We start from the raw sequence: 24134 nt of genomic DNA, 5'->3' as shown, positions 1-24134 counted from the left end.
CGGACGGGGACGGTTCGGCCGGGGTTGGCGTGGGGTGTTCGGGGCTGCTGGAGCCGGGGGGGCGCGAGGCCGCCGCCGCCGTGCCCCGTGATGGCTGCGGCGGCGGCGGCTGCAGGGACGGAGGGCGCGTCACCACCAGCCCCTCACGGGCTCTCCCTCTCCCCCCTCAGGTGCCTTCGACGGCGGATATGGCACCGCGGGCATCTCCGGGCCCGCGGGGGGCTACGTGCAGTCCCCGGGCGGCTTCGGCTCCCCCTCCGGCACCCAGGCGGAGAAGAAGCAGGTAGGCCGGGAGCGGGCCCGCGGCGGGGCGGGGGAGGGGGCGGGCGGCCCCCGGCGGTGCTGACGGTCCCGCCGCCCCTTGCAGAGGATCCGCTCCCAGAACATCGTGCCCTGCACCGTGTCCCAGCTGCTGGCGGCCGAGCAGGTGGAGGAGACCTTCCGCGTCTGCGACGTGGACATCTCCCAGGTGGGTGCGGGGGGAGCCGGAAGGCTGTGGGGGAACGGGTGCGTTTCCCGGGCGAACCCTTCCCTCTTCCCGCGCAGGTCACCATCGTGGGCATCATCCGGCACGCCGAGAAAGCACCCACCAACATCCTCTACAAAGTGGACGACATGACGGCAGCCCCCATGGACGTCAGGCAGTGGGTTGACACTGATGTAAGCACCCCCTCCTTATGGAGGCGCTTCTTTAAAAGCTTCGGGAGCAGCCAAGGGAGAAAACCCATCAAAGATGGGCCGTTCTGAAAAGTCCCTAGGGAATTTCTCTTGGGAAAGTCTCTTGGGCCAGTAGGGGGAGGGAGGTCATTCTCCCCCTCTGCTCTGCACTGGGGAGGCCACAACTGGAATACTGCGTCCAGTTCTGGGCTCCCCAGTTCAAGAGAGACAGGGAACTGCTGGAGAGAGTCCAGCGTAGGGAAACGAAGAGGACTGAGGGATTGGAGCGTCTCCCTGACATGGAAAGGCTGAGAGAGCTGGGACTCTTTAGCCTGGAGAAGAGAAAGCTGAGGGGAGACCTTATTAATGCTTCCAAGTATCTAAAGGAAGGGTTGCAGAAAGATGGAGCTGGACTCTTTTCAGTGGTTCCCAGTGACAGGACGAGGGGCAACGGGCAAAGCTGGACCATGGGAAGTTCCATTCAAATATGAGGAAGAACTTCTTTCCAGTGAGGGTGACAGAGCCCTGGAAGAGGCTGCCCAACGAGAGAGTGGAGGCCCCTTCTCTGGAGATTTTAAAGTACCACCTAGTTGCAGTCCTGTGTGATGTGCTCTGGGCAACCCTGCTTTGGCAGGGGGGGTTGGACTGGATGATCTCTAGAGGTCCCTTCCAACTCTGACAACTCCGTGATTCCATGAATAGCATGGCTCTGAAAGCCAAGGGGGCCGCTGCTGTAGCAGAGATCACTGGGGCTGTATGTGACTCTCCAGGTTTGTAATTCATGTGGGGTTCTATATTGAATTGCTGTGAATAGTTTTTTAGAGTTTAACTGCAGCTGCTCAGCCATTACTTCACAGCTGAACTGAGAGGTGCACGCTTCGTACCTTTGTGTAGAAGGAGAGAGAGTGAACAGAAAGTGTCCATGTGGCTTTAGTGTCTGAGAAGAAGGCATGTGCTCATGAATATTGTCTCATTTTCTGATGGGCGCCTCCTGAAATGCTGGTAATTGTCACTGCTGGTGACAAAAAAAAAGGCTGTCACTGCCTTTAAAGCTGGCCCATGTTATCGTAACATATATTTGAAGGCAAACAGCTGAGCTCAGTTGAACACCTTTGGGATAGTAATTAGGCAGACATTCAGTTGGCTTAGCTGCGAGTTTAGTATAACGTCAAAAAAGATCCTGGCCTCCATTTCCCTAGCCAAGTTACATAGCTGAACGCTTGGTTTTTTTACTGCTTGAGGATTCTCTCCTCTTGTTGCTTTGTGAAAATCCCTGAGAGGTGGACAGAGACAGCAGAGCAGACAACTGGCTTTGACTGCTGTCAAGTTCAAATAAGCAAATTTTTTTTTCCTTTATTTTTCACTTACAATTATGTTTACCTGCCTGCTCTTACTGGATGTTAGAATGCATGCTGTTTGTGTCTGCTTGTGATAAGCCCCTTTTCCTAAGTTGTTTATTGTGATAATTGAGAAATAGAAATGTGAATCAGCAAAACCTTGCTTTTTCCTTTTCCTCTCTGTTAGGAGGCAGGTGGCGAGAATGTTGTGGTACCTCCAGGAACTTACATAAAAGTGGCTGGTCATCTTCGGTCTTTCCAGGTAAGAGCATGTTACCCATGTCTGGCTCCAAGTCACGAGGCTGGAGCAGCAGCGTGAAGGATTGGTGATCTGGCACAGTGCTAGTGGGTTCCCTTTAGAATATCCACTTAATTGTGGGTTTTCTAGATCCATTTAATCCTTTTGGTTGGAAGAGACCTTTAAGATCATAAAGTTGAACCATTAACCCAGCACTGCCAAGTTACCACTAGGCTGTGTCCCTCAGCACCACATCCACAGATGCTCATCCTTTCCTGTGAACAAATCCTTGAATGTTGTTGCCAGGGCTATATTTAATAGCACTAATTGTTCCTAAATACAAGTTTTTGTCAGTGTTAGGTTGATGATTAGGCTAGATGATATGAAAGGTCCGTTCCAACCTGGGTGGTTCTATGGTTCAATGACAAGGGACCCATTTAAAATGCCACTCCTCATCAGTATGTTGTTTTCAGCAGAACAGAGTACTGGTTCTTGGATGCTTGTACTGTAGAGCTTAGACCGGGTTCTGGTTAATGGGAATGCTTCTTGTAGCATATTATGTGATATGGTTGCCTTGTAACTAACTATTATAACTAAATATATGAATAATCATTAAAATAATGGTGCGTGCATTAAAACAAAGTGCAATTAATTACCAGCCAGTTAGAAAGAGAACTTACCCTGTCTGTGTTGTCTTGCAAAATCATATATGAAAATGTAAGTCAGAAAACTTTGGACCAGTTGCATGTGGACAGCCTCCCTACCTGCCACTGTCCCTCTTCCTAGAGAGAATGGTGGTGCTGGCTCTTACCCTGTTATCCATCCACATCTTCCTGTGATGTTAATTTTCTTTTATTATTATTTTTTTCCTCTGAAAGACTAATAAAAGCTTGGTGGCATTTAAGATCATGCCCCTGGAAAATATGAATGAGTTCACCGCACACATGCTAGAGGTTGTCAATGCGCATATGAACCTCAGAAGAAATCTTATGGTATGTACTTGAAGATCTTGGGTCCATCTTGGCCGTTACTGGCTATCTTCCAATGAGAGGGACTTTGGGAGGTTGTACACAAGTTGTGGGGCTGGAATGATTGAAGCTGTTAGAGGGCTACAGTGAAGGTGTAACAGGAATCCTGGCTTCCTTGGAGAGAGATTGTGTTGCAGCCTATTTCCAGTGGTTTCTTTTGGGAATCTATTTTTGATTACTGTTTCTGTGAAATAACACTGGGTCTTCAATGCCGTGGGCTCGTGGCAGCCTGTGTAACCACAGCGATTTTCCTCTTGTAATTGCAGTCAGCGTCAAAAGCACCGCAGTCCTTTTCCTCCGCTGGGATCAGTGACGTGGGGGGCTATGGAGGGGGTGGCAGCTTCCCAGTGAACGGACTGACAGCGCATCAGAGTCAGGTAGGGGCAAGCAGCTCCCCCGGGAACACAGCAGTCACAGCAGAGGCTGCTGCCACCGCCTGATGTGGGATGAAGAAATGCAACCTCAGTTACTCTTTGAAGACAGATAGTTCTTCCTCAACCTTGGTGTCCATTGATGATAGAAGGTTATCTGTGTGCTAATGGTGGTTCTTGCTTTTCCAGGTGCTAAACTTGATTAAGAACTGCCCTATCCCGGAAGGTATGAGTCTTCAAGAGCTGAAAGTTCAGCTCCACAATATGAGCATGTCAACAATCAAGTAAGTGTGTAGAAACGAAGGATGTTCTGGAAATCCAGGCAGTCCTTCCTGGGGCCTGATAAAAGGAGGCAGAGAGGAAAATAGTGGGCAAGCCCAGATCCTGCCTTGTTCAACTGCTCTAGTAATTTCAGATGTTCCCAGTAGGATGCAGTGGTGAGCCAGAGCTTTTGAAATCTTCAGCAGCTTGCCAGTTGAAGGGCTGATCAAATGCTGTATTCCCTATTTTCAAAACAAGCTGTTTAACAGTTCGGTAGCAAAGTACTAGGTGCCTGTGAGTTCTGCAGTGCCTCAGCAGTGTTTTCTCCTGTTCAAGTACTGCCTTGCCTTCTGTACGCTGAGCAAAGCTTGGTAATGGACTGTTTCTCTTCTCCTTTGCTATCTCTTATGACTTCTCCCTGAAACTTAGTGAAACAGTGCAGCCTAAAGTCAGTAATTAACGTCCATTATCTCTGTGTGGTCTGCCCCCTTTGAAGCAGAGTTGTAGGTACTGTTGCCCAGGGAGTACTGGGAGTGGTGCCCTCCCCGCTGTGGTAGGCGGAGTGTCAGAGCTGCTGGGGGAGTGTGTTGCCCCATCTTTGGAGAAACTTCCTGTACCTCCTGATGGTGGAGCAGCACTGAGACTACTCAGAGCTTCTAGCTTCTCTGGGCAGATGGCAGAAGGGAACAGTAGGGGTAGGGTTAATATGAACTAGTTAGTAATTGCCTTTTTTTTTTTTTCTTTTTTTTTTTAATCAAAGGCAAGCAGTTGACTTCCTTAGCAGCGAGGGACACATCTATTCCACTGTGGATGATGATCACTATAAGTCGACGGATGCTGAGTGAAGCTACTTCCAGCTGGATTTAGCTGTAAGCAAATGCTTGTCCATGTATCAGGTTATCCTGCCGAGCTTTGCAACGTCGAAGGTGTACTCTTTCTAGCCTGTGAAAGCCCCAGTTAATCTGCGAGTGCCTCCATAGGGCGCAGGGACAAGCAGAACGTATAGATTCTGTTAACTGAACTTGATTATATGCTGTGACCATGTGACTGAAAGCATAAGCAGACACAGGGAAACTGAAACCCCGAGAGCCTTCAGTTTGTTTTTGTTCCCTTAGAGGATGGCTGTGTTAGAAGAACCGCTTTCTAATCTTGTACTGGGCAGATTGTCTTTAGTTTCTAGAGCAGTTTCTCCTAACGCAGCTTTCATTCCATTTCATTCACAAGGTGGGTAGCCGAGAGTAATATTCCACTAATGTACAGTAATCATGAATATATTTTAATTGGTTTAGTTTATGCATTTATCTCTATATTTGTACTATGATGTGATCTTGTTACTAGAGCTTTTGAATGTTTCCAATAAAATGTTAAAATGGGTAGTCTTGCATATGTGTGTGGCTCTAGAGGTTTTTCTTCCCTAAAAAAAATAGAATCATAGAGCTTAGCCATGTGGGTAAAAACAGAGCCTGTGCTTTCAGGGTTTCTTTAACTATGCTTATTTTTTCCTTAACTTTTGAAGTACATTGCTATAGAGGGCCAAATGGAAGTGCTTGTCTGGACACTAAGGAATTAATTGTACTACTGAAGAAATCTACGTGTTGTATCAGTGTTCCAAATATAGCCAGGATCATTACTGCCACCAAAAGTACTTTAGTGGAAGCTCAAATGAATTACATCATGTGGAACGAGTTTTTCTTCTTAGAACTATTTTTAAAGAATAACAGAGAAAAGACACTAAGTTAGGAAACAGCAGGGTTCATGTTAGGGGTATATCAGGGTGGGGTTAACATATTTATATCTCCTGTTTCTCTGCACAATCCCCCTTGTGCAGGGAGGCAGCTGCTGCAGCCTCTTTCTGTCCTCTTGGTCACGATATGCTTCCTGTTATATAAAATGCAAAGCTGAAACCTACCTGCTGGGAATTGTTTTGCGTTTGTTAATGGGAGCATTTTGGGAGCATTTTTCGCCCCAGCCCCATAAGGTGCATAGCTGTTCTCTCATGAGGAGCCACAGCTTTCCTGGTGAATGCTTTGCCAAAAAACAGGACCTGGGGTCTTTCAAGCTGAACGCTGAGAGACCCAAGTGTGCTTTGCTGCTAACCTGTCCCTTGGATGCTACCTGCATGTTCCTAGGGTCCTGCTGGACCAACAGCACCTGCAGCCAGGGCCGAGGCTGGTGGGTTCCTGGGCTGGCCAACTTGATGCTGTGGGAGCTGCGAGTTGCAGGGCTTTTGTTCAGGGACTGGTGAAGGGACCCAGCTTTGAAGAAGCAGTAATTTCCTGTGTTGCATGTCTGTGGGGCTGGCTGGTGGGCCCAGGTGTTAGTGCTGGGGCAAAATCCAGGTGTCCTGGCCAGGTTCAGAGAGCGGTGCAGCTGCAGCCTGTGGTCACTGCTGGGGCTAAACTCTGCTGTCGATGTGGGAGAGGTGAACTTCCAGGCCATGGAGTCCAGCAGATGTAGCAGCCAAAAGTACTGTCATTTCCCTTTTTTCTTCCTAATCTTCGAATCCCTGATGATTTTCAGAAGTGAACATGAGTAGAATTACTTGCAGTAAAGAGAGTAGTTGTGCTACTGGACAAAGCACTTGTGATGTGACTGGAGAGGAAAAAAATGGCTGGGGAGGGAGCTTAAGCCTTTGCCTGGTCTCTCATTTGTTGTTTGATCTTCAAAGCATCCAGGAGCATCTGCTGTTGTCTGGGCAGTGGGACAATTTGGAATAGGGGACAGAAGTGTTGGCTGTTGCACAAAAAGTTTGCATTTAAAACTGACTGTGAACTGACAGTGAAATCTAAACTTGGAATGCTTTTGGTTCAAATAAAGCAGAGAAGGAGAAACACCTGGACCTTTTCAGTTCTAGTTTCTGTTCTGCTCCCCTCCTCCTCCCTGGAGTCCATCTTCTCCCCAGCCATAGTCCAGGGATTGTTTTTTCTCCCTAAGAGAAGGAAAAACTGGATTCTGGGGAGACTTAAACACCTGTTGGCCCCTACCACTGTGGTGGGTCTCTTGGCTGGATCGTATGAGGCCATGAGGACAGGCTGAGAGAGTTGGGGGGAGTTCAGGCTGAGAACAGAAGGTTCGGGGGAGACCTTAGAGCCCCTTCCAGTCCCTAAAGGGGCTCCAGGAGAGCTGGGGAGGGACTTGATCAGGGAGGGGAGCCATAGAGGGAGGGAAAACTGAAAGAGGGGAGATTGAGCTGAGATGTGAGGAAGAACTTGTTTGCTGTGAGGGTGGTGAGAGCCTGGCCCAGGTTGCCCAGAGAAGCTGTGGCTGCCCCATCCCTGGAGGGGTTCAAGGTCAGGTTGGAGGGGGCTTGGAGCAACCTGGTGTGGTGGGAGGAGCTGGACCAGATGGTCTTTAAAGGTCTCTTCTCTTCTAACTGAAACCATACTGATATTCTCTGATCCTATGAAATAGGTGCTGTTAATGAATGGCTAGTGCCTGTTTTCAGGTGAGAGCTGGGTTTGCCCTCCTTCGGTGAGTGTTCTGTGAAAGGACCTCACCAGCAATGGTCACTGTCTCTCCTTTGGTGCTGATTTGAGGGAGTGACTGTCAATGCTGAGTGTAAATCGCAGGGCAGAGCCAGAGAAGGACACCAGCCCAAACCCAAGATGGGACTTGAGCCAAGCTTGGATGAATGAGATTCTCTGCAGCTTTGGGGCTCTGCCCTGGGCCCTGAGTGAGGAATGGCACGGACTGAAAACTGAACTCGAAGCTACTCTGCACTGTGAGAGAGGGAAAAAAAAACATGCAACATTTTGATCTGAAATGAAATTTATTTTCCTGCTCCAATGTGAAAGGAGCGCAAGGTGTGATGCAGGAGTTAAAAGCTCTTCTCTTGTAAGCTCTTCCCTTAATCACATCAGGACTATGAGGTCTTTCTGCCACTTTCCTGGAGCTTTGCCAAACTTCCAGGAAAAGAAGAGTTGAACTTTGGTCCTTACTTGGTTTTCAAGTCCTTTTTTGCATCCAATGCTATGAGAGCAGCAGGGGTCTTTGTAGGTGCCAAGAATCTGTAAGACTTTAACCAGGATGCTCACAAGCAAGAGGGGACCATGGAGGTCTAGGACAAATGATGCTTCCAGTTGCAGGTGCAGTTGAAAACAGATAAGAAAGCCAGAAAAACCTAAAGCCACAATGTTTTTACAATCTTTCTACAGCTTTGGTGAGAGATTAGGCCAGAGTGAGAAGCGAGTTTGGCTGTACTTGAGAAAAATGCAGCTTCTGCCTTATGAAAGTGAGTTTTTGATGTGCATAGATGTGTCACTCAGCAGTTTGAGCCCCAGCAGGGGCATTGCTTGAGCTGTGTGAAGTACCTTGTCATGTCTCCTAACCCCACCTCACACCATGTACCAAACAATGTCTGGACATGCTGGCTCCAAAGCATCTCCATCTGGGTATCCCAGCCCAGCTGCCCAGGTAATAGAGCAGAGATCTGTGTCCCAGGGCCCAAGCTGGCATCTTGGTGGCCACCTAGCTGTGTGCTGGCAGAGTCTCATGGGTGACAGCTTGAGGACACAGCCCACAGCACAACAGGGGGATTTACTCTGTGCCTGGGGCTGTCCCGAGGGAAGAGGGCACCTTTCTGCAGGACCGAGGCAGTGGGAGGTTGTGCTGTGGATCCCTAGGGCTGCATTTAGCCTCTGCAAGGAACCAGTGTCACGTAAGGTCTCAGAAGATTTGGAGGCTTGGGTGGCTGCCAGAAACCAGAGGACTAGAAAGGAAAAATTGCCTGCATTTTGCGGATTGTCTTTTGAATGTCGTCATCAACAGTTTCGTAATCGTGTTCAGCGCTGTCGCTCTCTGTGCCTGGAAGGGAAGGCATAGCCTGCAGACACGCACCCTACTTATTGCACAGGATCCTGGCAGGGGAGAACCCCTGCCTTCCCCACCGACATGGCAGGGACCTGGGGTGGGGGGACATCTTATGGTGAGGTGGCAGCCCCTGCAGACACCAACCTCGCGGGCCACGGGTCCCCTGCCATCTCAGGAGGCAGGGGACGATCATCCCTTCGATGGCAGATAGAGAAAATAGGCTGGGCGGTGGTGTTCACCTTGACATCACCACTGAGGTCAAGCCTTGCTTCCCCTCCTGCCGTGGTCCCCATGTGTGACAAGGGGTCAACACGGCCTCCTCGTGGATCCCCCTGTTTGTGGGACAGGGGGATGGGGCAGCTCCATAGGGGTTCCCTTGGCACGTGGGACAAGGGCCTGGGGCAGACCCTGTGGGTGCTCCCAACCCATGGGTCCTCCCCTGCATCTGGGACAAGGGGAAGGGGAGGTGCAGCCCCTGTGGGGGCCTGGCTGCCGGGGGTGCACATGTCCCCTGCTCAGCATCCCTACCCCAGGCCCCCGTGGGCCAGCCCTGGAGAGGGGGTGGCCGTAAGCAGCATGACCCGCTGCCACTGCTGGGGGGCCATGTCCTCCTGCCACGGCAGTGCGTCTTTGGGCTGAGACCTGTGGAGGGGCCAGGGCCTGGAATGTGTCAGGGGCCTCACCTGTGTCCCTGCGAGGTCTCCGCTGGCCATACTGTTTGGAAGTGCTTGGCTGGGGCAGGGCTGGAAGCGGCGGCAGTGACAGAGCCGGGCGGGTGCCTACCGACGAGGATCCAGGGCTCGAGGGATGTCGTCCCCCAGGGCTTGTCCCTGCCTGCGCCCGTTTGGGGGGCCGTGGGGGTGGTGGGGCCAGGGCGCCAGGCAGCTGGGCCAGCAGCTGGTAGTAGAAGGCCTCAGTCAGCTCCTCCACCCGGCATCGGCGGGTGCCGGGGGCCAGGGGGTGGACGGGCCCCTCGCTCAGCATGACGGAGAAGTCCAGCCACCGCGGCGGGATCTCGAAGGCCTCCGCCGGCTCCTGGCAGAAGCTGCCCACCAGGACGGGCTGGTCCAGGCGGGCCTCCAGCCGCAGGGCAGGCAGTGTGCCCAGCACGTCCCGCTCCAGCCCCGGGTCAGCAGCCACCACCCGGACCTCGCAGGGCAGTGGCTGTCGCTCCAGCAGCTCTGCCAGCCCATACTTCTTGCTGTCACACATCTCCTCCACGAAGCTGCCCCCCAGGTCCAGAGGCAGCAGCAGCTCCTCGCCTTCCTCCTCCTCCCCACCATGGTGGTGGCAGAGCAACCGGGCATTGGGGCCCTTCCCCTTCAGCCCCTGGGCCTCTAGCCGGTCGCCCACGCCGAGTGGGGGCACGTTGTCCCCCCGGCCCTCACAGTCCTGCGTCACCACCACGTGCAGCCGCTGGCCAGGCTGCAGGCCAGCTGCCAGCTCCTGCACTCCTGTGAACTGCCGGGGCCGCCGGCGGAACCGGCCCTGGTAGGCACTGGAGAGGAGGAAATGGCGGCTGCTGCTGGGGGCCGAGGCCAGGACCCAACAGGCATGGGAGCAGCTGTGGAGCTGTAGCTGCTGCCCCCGCTGCAGCCGCGACACCCAGGTGCTCTCAAAGATGGCAGGGCCGGTTGGACCCTCCAGGATCTCAGCCTGGGCCGGCAGCGCCTCCTCCATCCTCAGCACCTCGCTCAGCAGCAGCGACCGGGCAAAGTGGACGTGCTGCGCCTTCTCTGTGACGTCCTCCACGTCCACCTCCAGTGTGGAGGGGATCTTCACCACGTCCCGACGCACTGCAGGGGGAGAGCCACCCTGACCCTGTGCTCCACCCACCCTGTGCACTAGGGTCCCAGCACCAAACCAGTTTAGGCCCCCAACCCTGTCACCCTCATCCCAGCCTCACAGCATTCCTGCCACAACCCACAGCCTTGCCCTCCAACCCCTCAGCATCAGACCCTGCAGCATCCTTACTCCAACCCCACAGCAGCCCTGACTCCCCAGCCCCATCTGGACTCACAATGCATGATGGCGTGCACCTCGTAGACGGGGTGCAGGAGCAGGGCATGGGGGCTGATGGCAGGGCACAGCAGGGGCTGTGGTCGCCTGTCCCACTGCCCCAGTGCCTGGTGCAGCGTCAGGCCCTGATGTGGACCACCCTCCAGGAATTGTGTCTGCAGTGTTTTCTTCGGTCTTGGGGCTGGGGCAGGTTGGAAAAGACCTGTGGGACAATGAGGCTGAGCTCATGGGGGCTGCAGAGGTCTCCCCCAGGAGGAGGGCACCCATGCGGTTCAGGCTGGGACAGGACAGTCCTACTCACCCTTAAAAGTTGCTGGCAGCTCTGTTGTCTGTCCTGTCATCGTGTCCTCACAAATGACCTTCTGCAGTGCCACAGCCATGACTTTCAGCAGGTCACCCGTTGACAAGCAGCATTCATTGCCTGAAATCTCATACACGGACCCTGCAGAGTGAAGAGAGATATTTCCTCAAAGAAAATGCCTCTACCAGCATTTCATAAAATCACAGAGTGATTTGAGTTGGAAACGAGCTTCGCAGATCATCTGGTCCAAACCCTCTTCCACGGACATGTCCCCTGCAGGGACACCTCCCACCAGACCAGGTTTCCAACCTGGCCTTGAACCCCTCCAGGGATGGGGCAGCCACAGCTTCTCTGGGCAACCTGGGCCAGGCTCTCACCACCCTCTGTAAGCTGTTCTTTACTGCTTCCTCAGAATACCTGAGGTGGTTGGTGCTCCTGTCCAACATTTGAGAGCTCCTGACTGAACTCAATCATACGAAGGAGGTGTACAAGTAGTGGCAGCAGGACAGGTGGTACAGGAGGAGCAGAGACACGTGGCCTAGCACACAGGCATGGGCTTAGGAACCTAACCTGCCTGGAGCTGAATGTGTTGAAGGATGTGAAAGGCAACAAGGAAGGCTTCTACAAGTACATCAACAGGAAAAGGAAGAGACTGGGCAAAACATGAGTCCCTGGAGCAAGGGACCTGGTAACACAATGAAGGCAGATGTGCTCAATGCCTTCTTGGCCTCAGTTTTTACAGATATGACCAGCCTTCAGGAATCGCCCTGAGACCAGGGGGGGAAGTCTGGAGCAAGAAAGATCTACCTTTGGTGGAGGAGGAGCATGTAAGGGAGCACCAAACAGACATACCAATCCCACAGGGCCTTTTGGGGTACATCCATGAGTGCTGACTTTGTGAGGCCACTCTCTATGACCTTTGACAGGTCATGGAACCTTGAGAGAGGCTCCTGAAAACTGGGAAAAAAAGCAAATTCACTCCTATCTTCAAGAGAGGCAAGAAAGAGAACTACAGGCCAGTCACGTGCCCTTTAAACCATAGGAAGGTAATGGAGCAGATAATTCTGGAAACCATTAACAGATACATAAAGGATGAAAAAGTGATTTGGATTAGTCAGTATGGGACGATCATGCTTATCCAACCTGATGTACTTCTACTATGACGTGACTGGGTTGGTGGGCAAGGGGAGAGCAGTGGGCATTGTTTATCTTGACTTCAGGAAGGCTTTTGGCACAATCTCCCACCATGTCCTCATAGAGAAGCTGATGAAGAATGGGCTGGATGAGCAGATACGGAGGTGGACTGAAACCTGGCTGAACCGCTGGGCCCAGAGTTTGGTAATACCAAGTCTACTTCGAGACATCACTAGTGGCGTGCCCCAGGGATCATCACTGGGCCCAGTCCTGTATAGCTTCTTAGTTGCTGATCTGAATGAGGGGGCAGAGTACATCCTCAGCAAGTCTGCAGATGACACAAAACTGGGAGGAGGGGGCGATAGGCCAGAGGGTTGTGCTCAGCCAGAGGGACCTCGGCAGGCTGGAGGAACAGGCTGACAGGAACCTCACACAGTTCAACAAGGAGAAGGGCAAAGTCCTGCCCCGGGGAAGGAAGAACCCCCAGCACCAGCACATGCTGGGGGCCACCCAGCCGGAAAGTAGCTTGGGAGAAAAGAACCTGGGGTCCTGGTGGACACCAGGTTGAACATGAGCCAGCAGCGTGCCCTTGCTGCAAAGAAGGCAAATGGTGTCCTGGGCTGCATTAGGCAAAGTATGGCCAGCACACCCCCGGAGTGCTGTGTCCAGTGCTGGGCTCCCCAGTACAAGAGAGACATCGACAGACTGGAACAAAGGGCCACAAGGGTGATGGAGCATCTCGCCTGTGAGGAAAGGCCGAGAGAGTTGGGACTGTTCAGCCTGGAGAAGACAAGGCTCAGGGGGAATCTCTTCAATGTACATAAATATCTGAAGGGAGGAAGCAAAGCCACGCTGGGTGTTGGTGCCCGAGTGCAGAGGGGATGGAGGGTGCTGCAGGGACTGCCCCACCACTGACCACCCCTCACCTGTGGAGGGCAGGTGGGAATGGCCAGGAGAGTGCCTGCCAAGCGGGAGTGGGGGAACCTCGAGGTGGAAATAAATGTGAAAAAATAAACCACAGGAAGAGGTACATGAAAGCTAGGAAGTTTCACAAAGTATTGCACATTGTGTAAGCCCCACTCCCCACTCTCCAGTCCTCCCATGTCCTCTCACGCTGTGACAACATCGAGGGCATGGCCTGAAAAGGGAGAAAACCCACCACCAGGCTGCCCTGCCTCATGGCTGCACAAAGGTGCCTCACACCCTGGGCGCAGAGACCGGTTACCTCCACGCACACATGGCATGGCCGGTCCCCTTGGCTGGTAGCAGGACACAGACACACATGGCTGTGGATGCCCTGAGCAGGACCCAAAAGTGCTCCTTGGCTCCACCGCAGCATCAGCCAGAGCTGTTTAGCAACATAAAGCAGGATGAAGAACACAGAGGAGGTGGAGTGCGTGGCTGGGAGAGGAGCCCAAGAAGGGGCTGAGACCACAGCAGTTTTTTAACATCTTGGGAACACCTACAAATTTTTGCTAATACAATCCCAGTATTAATAAGATCATCAGTAGTGGTGGGAAATCCAAGGTGTTCAAGATACATCATCAGTGCAGGAGGGCACACCTGCAGGGTGCAACACTGATTCACCCCCAGTGCACTCTGATCCATCTGTGAGGTCCAGCACTGGCCACCAGCAGCCAAGGGAATTCACACCCGGGTGGTTGGCTGAGGGGTCTTTGTTGGGCTGATGCTTATTGCTAAGGAATCAGGAATACCTGGAACCTTGTACAGCCCGTGTCCTGGAGAGCTCCCAGTGCTGGTAACTGTGCAGGGGTCGAAACAGAAGAGAAAAGCAGTGCAGAAGAGCACAACAGAACGGCTGGAGGCTGAACTGCTGTTAACTCAGATGAGAAATGAGGCGGGAATGAGTCAGCGGTTGATCACGCTGCCAAGGGGGTGGATGAACCTTTCCTGGAGCAGAAGCTCCTCAGGCTACGCTACCACATCATGATACCCTCCAACACAAGCAATGCCCCCTTCTGCCCATAAATCTTTGCATTCATTGAGCTGCTACCAAACCTTCACCCTCCTTGAGATGAACTCATGACCGCTTGCTATGTGAAGCAGAAAGCACCAGCTGCCTCACCATGACTACCAGCAACTGCTGAACAAATTGACTGCTGTTGTTGGAACAGTGGCAGTTTTACTCATTTAGCAATGTTAAATGTTATTGAGGCTACCAGAAGTGTCTGGGAAAACTAATCATCCATCCTAACCGAGCTACAGAGAAGCAGTGAGACCACCCCAATCACTTGGCCTACTCTTTAAAACTTAGTTTAACCTAAACAAATGCTACAAGTTCTACAAATCCTGATGGTTACTGCCACATTGGTGTTGCCAGGATCCTGCTGCCCATTCCCAGCTTTTTTGGGAGCCCCAGAATTCCAGCAAAAGCACTTGCTAATTTCTGACTCTGTTTCATCACCATCATTGCCACCAGCTGATATTGCTCAAGGCTTCTCCTTGACCTAAGACATCTCCAGGGTCATCGCCCAGGAGGAATTAGAGAGCTCAGACCAGGCTGCTTTCTACACCCTTGCTGAACTCCTAGCACTGGGGCCAGGGGCAACTCCACTCCCACCTTCCTCCACCACCCACCCTGTGGCCTCCATCCCTGCCAGATCCACCACCAGCAGATGACTCCCTGCCTGGCACCAGAGCTGCACATGAAGTAGAGGACCAGCTTGGATGGCTTTTGGTGCCTCACCACTTTCCTAGCAGCATGACTGAATGCACTGGGGCACCCAGCTGGGTGGCACTGGGTGTAGAAGAGTGTTTTTGCAAGCAGCTGTGCTTTAGGCACCAGTGTCTGGTGGTGGCGTGAGGACCCATACCTCTCCCTAGCACACGCACCCCCGTGGCAGGGACCAGCCATCTTGAAGGCAGCCGGGGAGAGCCTGGGATGCAGGGGCACAGCAGGAGGAGGTGGGGCACCCTGGGGCACCCTTTGCAGGCAGCCAGCACTCACCTTGGAAGTAGACACCGGCACAAATCCTGAGGACACGCGGCAGGGTGGTGGGGTCCAGGGAGCAGATGTATTCCTGGAAGGAGAGGGGCTCCATGGTGGTGCTGCCGGGTGCTCTGGGGCACTGCAGAGAGGGAACCGCGTGGGAAGCAGCTCTGGGCTCTGATTTCACTTCTGCTTGCCTTTCACTTCTGCTTCTGGCGGTGGTAAGTTCCCTCTCTGGCGCTAGACTCTGCTGCTGGCAACTCTCCAGCCTGCACAGACTGACCGAGATGCTGTTGGGACAACCCCCTTCCTGGCCCCCATCACCCAGCATAGATTGGTTGTCCCCCAGTGCCGGTCCTGGTGATGCCACTGGTGCTGAGGGAGGGTGAAGGCATGGACCCCCCCAGCTCTGCCGTGGTGCTGCCCTGCCCAGACTGATGCTCCAGCCTGTCCTCCCCAGGCTGTCCCCATCGCGCTCCTCTACGTACCAGCCTGCCCTGCCCCTCTGAGGCTGGGCCAGAGGGAGTGATGGTGCGGTGGAGCAGAGGACAGGTCCAGGCAGACCACGCCAGAGAGAGCGAAGGGCTGTGTCCAGACAGCCCTCACCCCTTATACACACACAGGCACTTCCATCCTGCTCACCGCTGGGCTTTCAAACCCCACTTGCCCCCGGTACAGACATCCTGTGCCCCCTGCTCTGGCTGATGCTCAGCATGCAGGGGGAGAGGGCAGTCAGGGCGTCCGGGCTGCGTGTCACTGTGGAGCGTAGAGCCAAATTCCCACACCTACAGGACACAGGCAGCAGCACCCGCCTGTCTCTCTGCAGAGACGAGCCCTGTCCTCTGCCAAAGCAGCCAAGCACAGTCCCTGGGGCTGACGAGGTGGAAATGACGGTTCTGAGAGCTGCTGCTCCTGATGAGCTTCATCTTTGTAACAAGTTTCCTCTAACTTGCACTACAAATAAAACCGAAGCTGCAGGTTAAGAACAGGAGCAGGACGGGACTTAATGTAGGAAAGAAACTGGAGAAAGGCATCCTAGAAGGATGGAGACCTTCTGCCTCTCTGGTGATCTGTTGAAGGGCTGCACCACCCTCCCAGAGATGTTTTCCTAATGCCCAGCCTGCAGCTCCTAAGCTGGGGATGTGGCCACTGGCCCTCACTATCATGTCTGCCACTGCTGGGAAGAATTTGGCTCCATTACCAGCAAAACTGTCCTTCAAACAGCTGTTGGCTGCTATGAGATTGTCCTTCTCCTCTTCACCAGACAAACCCATCCCAGCTCCCTTAAACACTCCTCATAGACTGTGTACCCAGCCCTACCTTGGTTGGCCTTTGGTGGTCCTTCTCCCACATCCCTCTTCTTGAACTCAGGGATCAACCCTGGGTCTGCTGTTCCCAGTGCAGGCAGGCGGAAGGGATGGCTTCCCTTGAGCCATCAGCCGTGATCTGGTCTCAGTCCTGCATGTTCACAGCAAGAGTCTGGTGCTGGGCATTTCAGCCTGAGGATACGTGGGAAGAGAAGCAGGAGCTGCTGTGTACCAGACCTCTTTAGGCTGTTCCCCAGCAGGACAGGCTGTCCCAGGCAGGCAGGCTCAGCATCACTGCAGAAGGTGTATGGATGCTGAGCACGTGCTGATGGGACATGGCAAGATTTACAGCAGGGCAGCGGCACACAAGCCCATGTGGAACTAGAGCAATGAAGCTAAAGTGGGTGGAAGAACGCAAGCAAGCAGTAGTTTAGATGCCATCAGCTGCATCATCAAGAAGCGGGAACGGGACACAGTGCCTGGGAGAAATAACTTTGTAGCAATAAAGTGTATTTTGTTGTATCAAACAGTGTCAAGAACCCCTGAAGAGCAGGACCAGACTAACTGTGGGAGGTCAGGAAACTCTCAGTATAGTAGAGGGAAGCTCCCAGATCTGCAGAGCTCGTCCCTCTGGGGGTGTTTTGGTGCTTGAAGGCAGAGTCCAGGGAGGGGCTGAAGAGATGTACTGCTCTGGAAATCACAGGGTAAGTTGAACAGCCAACAGCAAAGGTCTCAGGACACTGTTCCCATTCCTCCATTCCCAAACAGGCCCTGAGGAACCAGCCACTTGCCTGAACAGCCCAAAACCCCAGCAGCAAAGCTGACTCCAGGGCCTCTCTGCAGGGAACAGGTGAGGGTGGTCATGGTGGGCATCCCTGGCAAGGCAGAGTGTGCATCTTGGTACAACTGAGACCTGTGTTTGCAGCTGCATGAAGAAAATGAGGGTTTCCTCAGATTATGTGCTGGTCTAGTCCAAAACAGAAGAGTGTGGCCACAGCCACCCTGTGCTCTTCTACCCGACTGAGGAAAACACAGTAGGACAGGGAACAGAAGGAATTAGTTTGAAAATCAGCCATATGTCTAAAAATAAAATGTAACTTCAGCAGCCAGAAACACACAGTGGCCTAAGCGGGACAGCTGAGCAGCCCATGGTTCGCACGTAACAAGCTGCTTGTGGTTGGAGAAGATACCAAACACTGCCTGCTCTCTGCTGAGGTTTCCTCCCAGGACATGTGATAACAAACACCAAGAGACCCCGTGCGCATGCAGCTCCCCGGAGCTCTGCTCATTGACACGTCCAACAGACCCCCATTCCCAGAGCCCTCGATATCCCCGGTGAGCGATGGAGGGGGACATGCTCAAGGGGGATGCTCATACCCTGGCTGCAGAGCGCGGCTGTGAAAGGGCAGCTGATGACTCAGCGTGCAAATCTCCATGGGAAATCCGGAAAAACAAACAGGGTCATAGAGGTGTCCAAGTCCTGGACACAGTTACAACGAGCATGGCTGTGGAGAGCAATCATGGTCAGCCGAAAAACCCACTGGCTCTGGCCTGAAAGAGGCTTCCAGGAGCAGGACTCCAGGCTGCTGAGCTCCAGCAGCAAAGAGGCAGGATTTGGCCAGGGTGAGTCAGAGCCAAGGAAGAGGCAGCCTCTTTTCTTCAAGGATGGGGAAGAGCTGCAGGGAAAGGGGAATAAGGAGAGGCAGAGTCGTGTTCTTGAGCTGCAGAGCATCTCTGCTTTAGGGCCAGTGACGCCTGCTGTGCTCTCCTGGAAGCTTAGCCTTCAGCCTGACTTCATCTGGGGATGGCTGGAAGGAGGGGGCTGCTTTGCAGAGGTGTGTGTAGCTGTCCCCCAGGGTTTGGGATGTCTCTGGGAAGAGCAGAGCAGTTGGAAAAGGCAGGAAATGCGTCAGGGCTCCATCACCCCAAACACAGCCAAGGCCCTGAGGTGAATAACTGGGTGGAATGTTTTCACTTCCCCCTGCAGAGCCTGCGCTGCCTGCGACGGGAGGACAGGCCATGGCAGGGCCCTGGGAACTGCTGCTGTATTTCACACACTAACTGAAACCAGCACATCCCCTTTCCCAAAAACAGCCCTTGCTTCCCCACAGCAAGAAAGATCTCCACAGGCACTGAGGTATAGGACACATTTCCACATCAGCCACCCAGGGCCTGATGTCAGGGTGGCTTAGGCTTCGGTTAGACACGTGGTCTCCAGACTGAGGGGCCTCTGCGAGCACCCCCTCCTCTTCTTTGAGTTCAAATTCAGATCCTGCCCAGCAGGTGCCCCCGACTGAGGGATCCCCTGTGACAGCCGGGCAGCACTTGGAGAGTCTCTGACTCAGCAGCACGTGCAGAAGAAAGGGAAGCAGCGAGTGATAGAACTGCTCATGGCAGTAAGCAGGACCCAGCTCGTCACCAAGGCCAGAGGAGCTGTGCAGCTGGAAGGCCAGGAAAGGGGGAACAGTGAGAGCAGAAGGCCCTGGTGGCACTGCAGTGTCACGTACACACCCTTGATGATCCTGTCCAAGCCCTGTCCAAGCCATCCGGCACCCAGCCCAGTGCTAAGACTAACCCAGCATCGTCTCTCACTGCAGGAGACACGTCTCTAGCAGAGTGTGGGAGAACCAGGACCCACAAATGGTTTTGCCTTTTACCCTGCTGAGGCTCTAATAAGGGTGATGAGGACAGACAATAGTAGGTGCAGGGGACCCAGCACTGCCAAGCTACCACTAACCAATGTCCCCCAGCACCTCGTCTACACATCTTTTAAACACCTCCAGGGATGATGACTCCACCACTTCCCTGAGCAGCCTCTTCCAAGACTTAACAACCCTTTCAGCGAAGAATTTTTTCCTAATATCTAATCTAAACCTCTCCTGGTATAACTTGAGGCCGTTCCCTCTTGTCCTATTGCCAGTTCCTTGCGAGAAGAGACTTGCCCCTCACTACACCCTCCTTTCAGGGAGTTGTAGAAAGTGAGGTCTCCCCTCAGCCTCCTTTTCTCCAGGCTGAACACCCCCAGCTCCCTCAGCCACTCCTCACAAGACTTGTGCTCCAGACCCCTCACCAGCTCCACTGCCTTTCTCAGGACCTGCTCCAGCCCCTCTATGTCCTTCCTGTCATGAAGGGCCCAAAACTGAGGTGCCCATGAGGTGGGGCCTCACCAGTGCCCAGCACAGGGGGACGGTCACTGCCCCAGTCCTGCTGGCCACACTATTCCTGACACAGGCCAGGATGCTGTTGGCTTCCTTGGCCACCTGGGCACCCTGCTGGCTCAAATCCAGCGGCTGTTGACCAACACCCCCAGGTCCTTTTCCGCCAGGCAGCTCCAGCCGCTCTTCCCCCAGCCTGGAGCATTCACGGGGTTGGTGTGACCCAAGGGCAGGACCCAGCACTTGGCCTTGTTGAACCCCATCCCATTGGCCTTGGGCCATCCATCCAGCCTCTCCAGATCCCTCTGTAGAGTCTTTCTACCCCCAAGCAGATCAACACTCCCACCCACCGTGGTGTCATCTGTGAAATGACTAAGGGTGCACTCAACCCCCTCATCCAGGTCATTGATAAAGATTTTAAAGAGAACTGGCCTGAATACCAAGCCCTGAGGACACCGTGCATGACCAGCCTCCAACTGTATTTAACTTCTTTCACCACCACTCTCTGGGCCTGGCCTCCAGCCAGCTTTTCACACAGGGAAGAGCACACCCATCCAAGCCATGGGCAGCCAGTTTCTCCAGGAGAATCCCATGGGAAACATTGTCAAAGGCCTTACTAAAGTTCAAGTAAATAACATCCACAGCCTTTCCCTCATCCACCAAGCAGGTCACTTTGTCATAGAAGCAGATCAAATTTGTCAAGCAGGACCTGCTTTTCACAAGCCCATTCTGACTGGGCCTGATCCTGGGTTGTCCTGTATGTGCCCTGCCATGGTACTCAGTATGATCTGCTCCACAACTTTCCCCAGCACCAAGGTCAGACTGACAGACCTGCAGTTTCCTGGATCCTCCTTGTTGCCCTTCTTGTAGATGGGCGTCACCTAACTTGCATCAGAAGAAGTTTCCACTTTCTGCCTCAAGCAGTGAGCCAGGAAACCACACAATAGCTTTTTTCCTCTCCAGTTGTGCATTTGCCTGAGCAGAGCAGAACACACCCATTAACATAATAGACAAAATATAGGTGGAAAAATCTGCGATTTGCAGAAATTCACATACTGAACTAGGTATGAGTAACAGTCAACCAGGATTCTGTTCAGCAGCAACTGTGAAGTACATCACAGTACATCACAGTACAACTAGTTGTGTTCTGCGTACCAAGTAACTGAGAGTTTTTAAGAGATAACAAGAAAAACATGAAACCTCTCTAACAGATGGGCCCAGTGATATCAAACGAGTAAAAACTGGCTAGCAACTGCCACTAGTCAGGGCTATTATCAGTTCCACACAGCTGTCTTTTGCAAAAGACAGGCTGGACAGAAACAGCCCTTTTACTGGTTATTAATGAAATTGAATATTCCACCCCTCCCACAAAAAAAGAAAGAAACCCCATACATAACCCAAGAGGAAGCAATGAGCAAACAATTCTTGTAAGCCACACAGGTCGCCGTGCTCCCGGACTGATGACCATGCACAACCAGGGAAGAGCAGGCAAGTGCCACACATAAAGTGGAGCTGGTTCTGTAGAGCACCAGCTCGTCTGAAACACCCACGCAGGGTGTCTCCCAGCAGAGGGGAGCTCGTGGTAGAGATGGTCCTGTGCATTGTTTCAGCTTCCACATCTCACGCGCAGCATCTCACAGGCGCCCTTACAGCTGGTCAGTGCAGAGCAAAGAGCTTTTTGGCCGTGGGTTCTGGAGGAGACAGATGAGCTTTACAGCATGGTCACCAAACCAGTGGTTCTGTCTTCTCCAGTTAGGACTGGCTGATCATATCCAGAGTCCTGCATGTCTCTTGGAAACACAGTATAAGCTACTGCCTGCTGCTCACCATGGGTCATACTCAGTATCAGATGGAGATGACAGCTCTTGGTGCTACTGAAGCCCTGACTGAGCCCTGGATAACATCTCCCTGCTGTGCCCAAAACTCTTCAGGATCTGGACTGAAACAGCTGGCAGGCTCTCTGCCTTCATGGACACCCCCCTTCCCCTGTGTGCAGGGCTGTTAGCTGCCCTGCTGCTTCCCGAGTTCCTGCCGCAGATGCTCAGGGAGACACAATGATGTTCTGTCAGGTCCCTACTGCTCAGGTGACAGCTGGTGGAAAACACACCACTAGTTTTCATTCCACCCCACAGGACATCAGAGGTTTTATTTCTAGTCTTCAGACTTCTCTGGGCTTGTGACACTCATTTGCTTACTCTGCCCATTTTTAGCCATTACCTTGGCCTCTGCACAACATCCCCAGGCTCCGAGAGGCAAGATGTTTAGCTTTCAGCACCTTTCATTGTACCAGTCCTCCTCCCCACAGGGTTTAGTCTCCACTTCCTTCATGTGGCGTGACTGGAAAACAGTGTAAGTGAAGCAGTGACACAGAAGCAGAGGCACTCAGGGACAGGACATGAGATCTCCGCTGCAGGACAAGTTCTCTCAAGTCAGGAAGAACCCTTGAACAGGCCAATTTCAGGTCAGGGGGATAAGAAAAAAAAAAAAAATCACACCAATCACAGCAGCTACAGGGAGGCAAAGTGATCTCCCTGCTCTTCTGGCATCCAGATTCAACTGGGGAAACATACAAATTGCCTAGAGAAATTGCCTTGCAGGACCTCAGACAGACAACTGGAGTTTCCACAGATTTCAGACAGTCGTCCCCAAGTTGTCCTCCAGCTTGTTCAAGTCCTGAACTTTGCTGTTGTTCGCCTGCAGCTGGGGGCCTGAAGTTACAAGATGCAGGAGGCCAGAGCTCCTCAAAGAGCAGCAGGAACTGTGACCCCACACACAGGGCGCCAGGCAGACGAGCACAGAAGACACGTGAAGCCAGGGAGTCACATCAGCTGCCAGGATCCAAGCAGAACTGGCCTCACAGCCTGAACCACCCTCACCCTGAATGTTTGTAACGCTCCCTGTGGTGGAGCACAAACCTTCTCTGACCTGCCAATAAGCAAGAATTATCAGAGCAACTTGACGTATCCAAGTTGAAGCAAGCAGTGGAACCACTGCCTAAACAGCCTATTTCCAGGCTTTTTTTCATCTTCACCGGACTCTGAAATCACTACCAAAGTAACTAAGTGCTCTGGTAAAGTGTGTATATGGGAGAGGTTAACAGAGAACAAGCTCCTGGTAGCTCTTCAAGTTATAAAACCAGTATTTTTACAAAGGCACTGGAGAAAACTGGTTGTGCCTCCTTTGAGAAAGGACTTTTCCTGGGGTGATATGGGCATAAACACACCATTGTTTACCCACCAGGAGAAATGCTGCTTCCATTTCCTTCAAGCTCAAGCACGGGAAGGCTCTTTGACATATCTAGGAGGAGGTGGGGAACCTCAGGCAGAAAATGACCCATCACAGCCAAGATATGAACCAGAAAAGCCTCTGAGGCCAGCCACGACTGGAGTTGCTCGGTTAGTCCAGTATTACTGGCCAGCTCCTCCAAGGCCAGCGCACGCACGGGCAGCTCCCATCTGGCCATCTCTGCAGGAGGACAGCAAACAGCTCAGGCCATGGCGAGATGTGTCAGAATTACCAGAGCAGTATTTAAGACTTCCTCCTCCTCTACCATTCTGCAGATGTGATCGAAACCATTCACAGATGTACACCAGAACAGACGACAAGCTCTGTACAAGAGGGTGGACAACAAAGATTTGGGCTCTTAAGCTGCTTCTCCTTTAAAGATTCTTGAAGGGGACATCGGTTCTGGGAAATTCGTAAGAAGCAAAAGACAACGCTGAAGCAACCATCAATGCTGCTGGAAAGCTACTGCCTTTGTGGAGCAGGCAGGTCCCCTGATGGAGGCAGGGAAAGCCCCGTGGTCAGTCTCAGGCACTAACGTGATGCTGGTACGGGAGGTACCTCTTACTGATTTACTGGTTTTGGGACCTTCAGGGAAGGCTAATTTAGAGACTGTGACCCAAAACACACAGTTGTCTATCCTGAACTTGCCACAACCTTACTTCATGCTGTCTGTGTGCGCTAGAATCCTGTCCCCTACACTGAGCAGGTAGGTCCCAGTGACGCCACAAAGCTGGTATGAACGAGGAGCTGCTCCTGCTGTTGAGCAGAGGTGAAAGCAGAAATTTTTCCCCCTGCTTTATCTATCATTGCTTAATTAAGACAGAGTTTTGAGATCAAAGAACTTATAAATTACCTGACTGTATTAGACTGCTTTTGAAAAAAATCTTCTTAAACAGCATCTGACCTCTGAGACCTGTGGACCTGTGGTAGCCATTACACAGCCCAGTTCTCTGGCTTCTTCTAAGCCACTTGTTCCAGTCCTACCCTCCCCCGTGGTCCCTGCCCACGCCACCGAGTGTTTTGAAGCATTTGGTAGAACTGCAGGAACCCACACTTCAGCTGGCACTCACCTGCCCTGTGCTGGATGCCATTCCTGCTCTCCTAAAAGGCCGCAGGGAGAAGTCACCTCCTCTCCAAGAAGTCATTCCTTCAGGCATGTTGTGACAGAATCTAACACACGGGTGTCTCACTGCACAGCTCACCGGGAACAGAACTTGTGTCAGCTCCTTACCAGCTCTTGGGATGCTGCTGGACACTGCACTCCTGTACACTGCACTGCACA

At 52.8% G+C, this 24134-nt stretch overlaps 2 protein-coding genes across 4 annotated transcripts; one reads left to right on the top strand and one right to left on the bottom strand.

Moving 5' to 3' along the window:
- Positions 1–91: 91 nt before the first annotated feature.
- RPA2 (replication protein A2) lies at positions 92–5278 on the top strand (the record flags this gene model as incomplete). Its single annotated transcript, XM_014949159.1, has 8 exons — positions 92–283; positions 368–469; positions 547–660; positions 2182–2256; positions 3111–3224; positions 3527–3637; positions 3821–3915; positions 4653–5278. Coding segments are annotated over 8 exons (888 nt in total), but the record flags the coding sequence as incomplete, so codon positions are not given.
- A 2376-nt stretch (positions 5279–7654) lies between these two features.
- Positions 7655–24047, bottom strand: THEMIS2 (thymocyte selection associated family member 2). 3 transcript variants are annotated; one of them, XM_014949165.1, is made up of 6 exons: positions 23923–24047; positions 15124–15244; positions 11022–11162; positions 10722–10922; positions 9385–10497; positions 7655–8695 (listed from the first exon to the last, which is right to left on the bottom strand). In XM_014949165.1, exons 1-6 carry the CDS (start codon positions 24007–24009, stop codon positions 8601–8603), a joined length of 1758 nt encoding a protein of 585 aa, XP_014804651.1. In that variant the 5' UTR covers positions 24010–24047; the 3' UTR covers positions 7655–8600. The 3 variants fall into 3 exon arrangements, with proteins under 3 accessions (XP_014804651.1, XP_014804649.1, XP_014804650.1); XM_014949163.1 differs by lacking the exon at positions 23923–24047 and adding an exon at positions 16426–16820 and having other exon boundaries at positions 7655–10497; XM_014949164.1 differs by lacking the exon at positions 23923–24047 and adding an exon at positions 16426–16820 and having other exon boundaries at positions 7655–10497; positions 15124–15196.
- Between the last annotated feature and the right edge of the window lie 87 nt (positions 24048–24134).

Source organism: Calidris pugnax, unplaced genomic scaffold, assembly GCF_001431845.1.
Source record: "Calidris pugnax isolate Ruff unplaced genomic scaffold, ASM143184v1 scaffold174, whole genome shotgun sequence".
NCBI classification, from domain to species: Eukaryota; Metazoa; Chordata; class Aves; order Charadriiformes; family Scolopacidae; genus Calidris; species Calidris pugnax.
Note: the sequence above shows the minus strand (reverse complement) of the source record. Positions and strands in the feature narration are given on the sequence as shown.

Coding starts and splice junctions, on each gene's coding strand:
- THEMIS2 (XM_014949163.1), bottom strand. CDS start 16,458: ATGTGGGAGAAGGACCACCAAAGGCCAACCAAG. Junction 15,245..16,425: donor ACCACCAAAGGCCAACCAAG/GTAGGGCTGGGT, acceptor CCCTCTCTGCAG/TGCCCCAGAGCACCCGGCAG. Junction 10,923..11,021: donor GCTGCCAGCAACTTTTAAGG/GTGAGTAGGACT, acceptor ATTGTCCCACAG/GTCTTTTCCAACCTGCCCCA.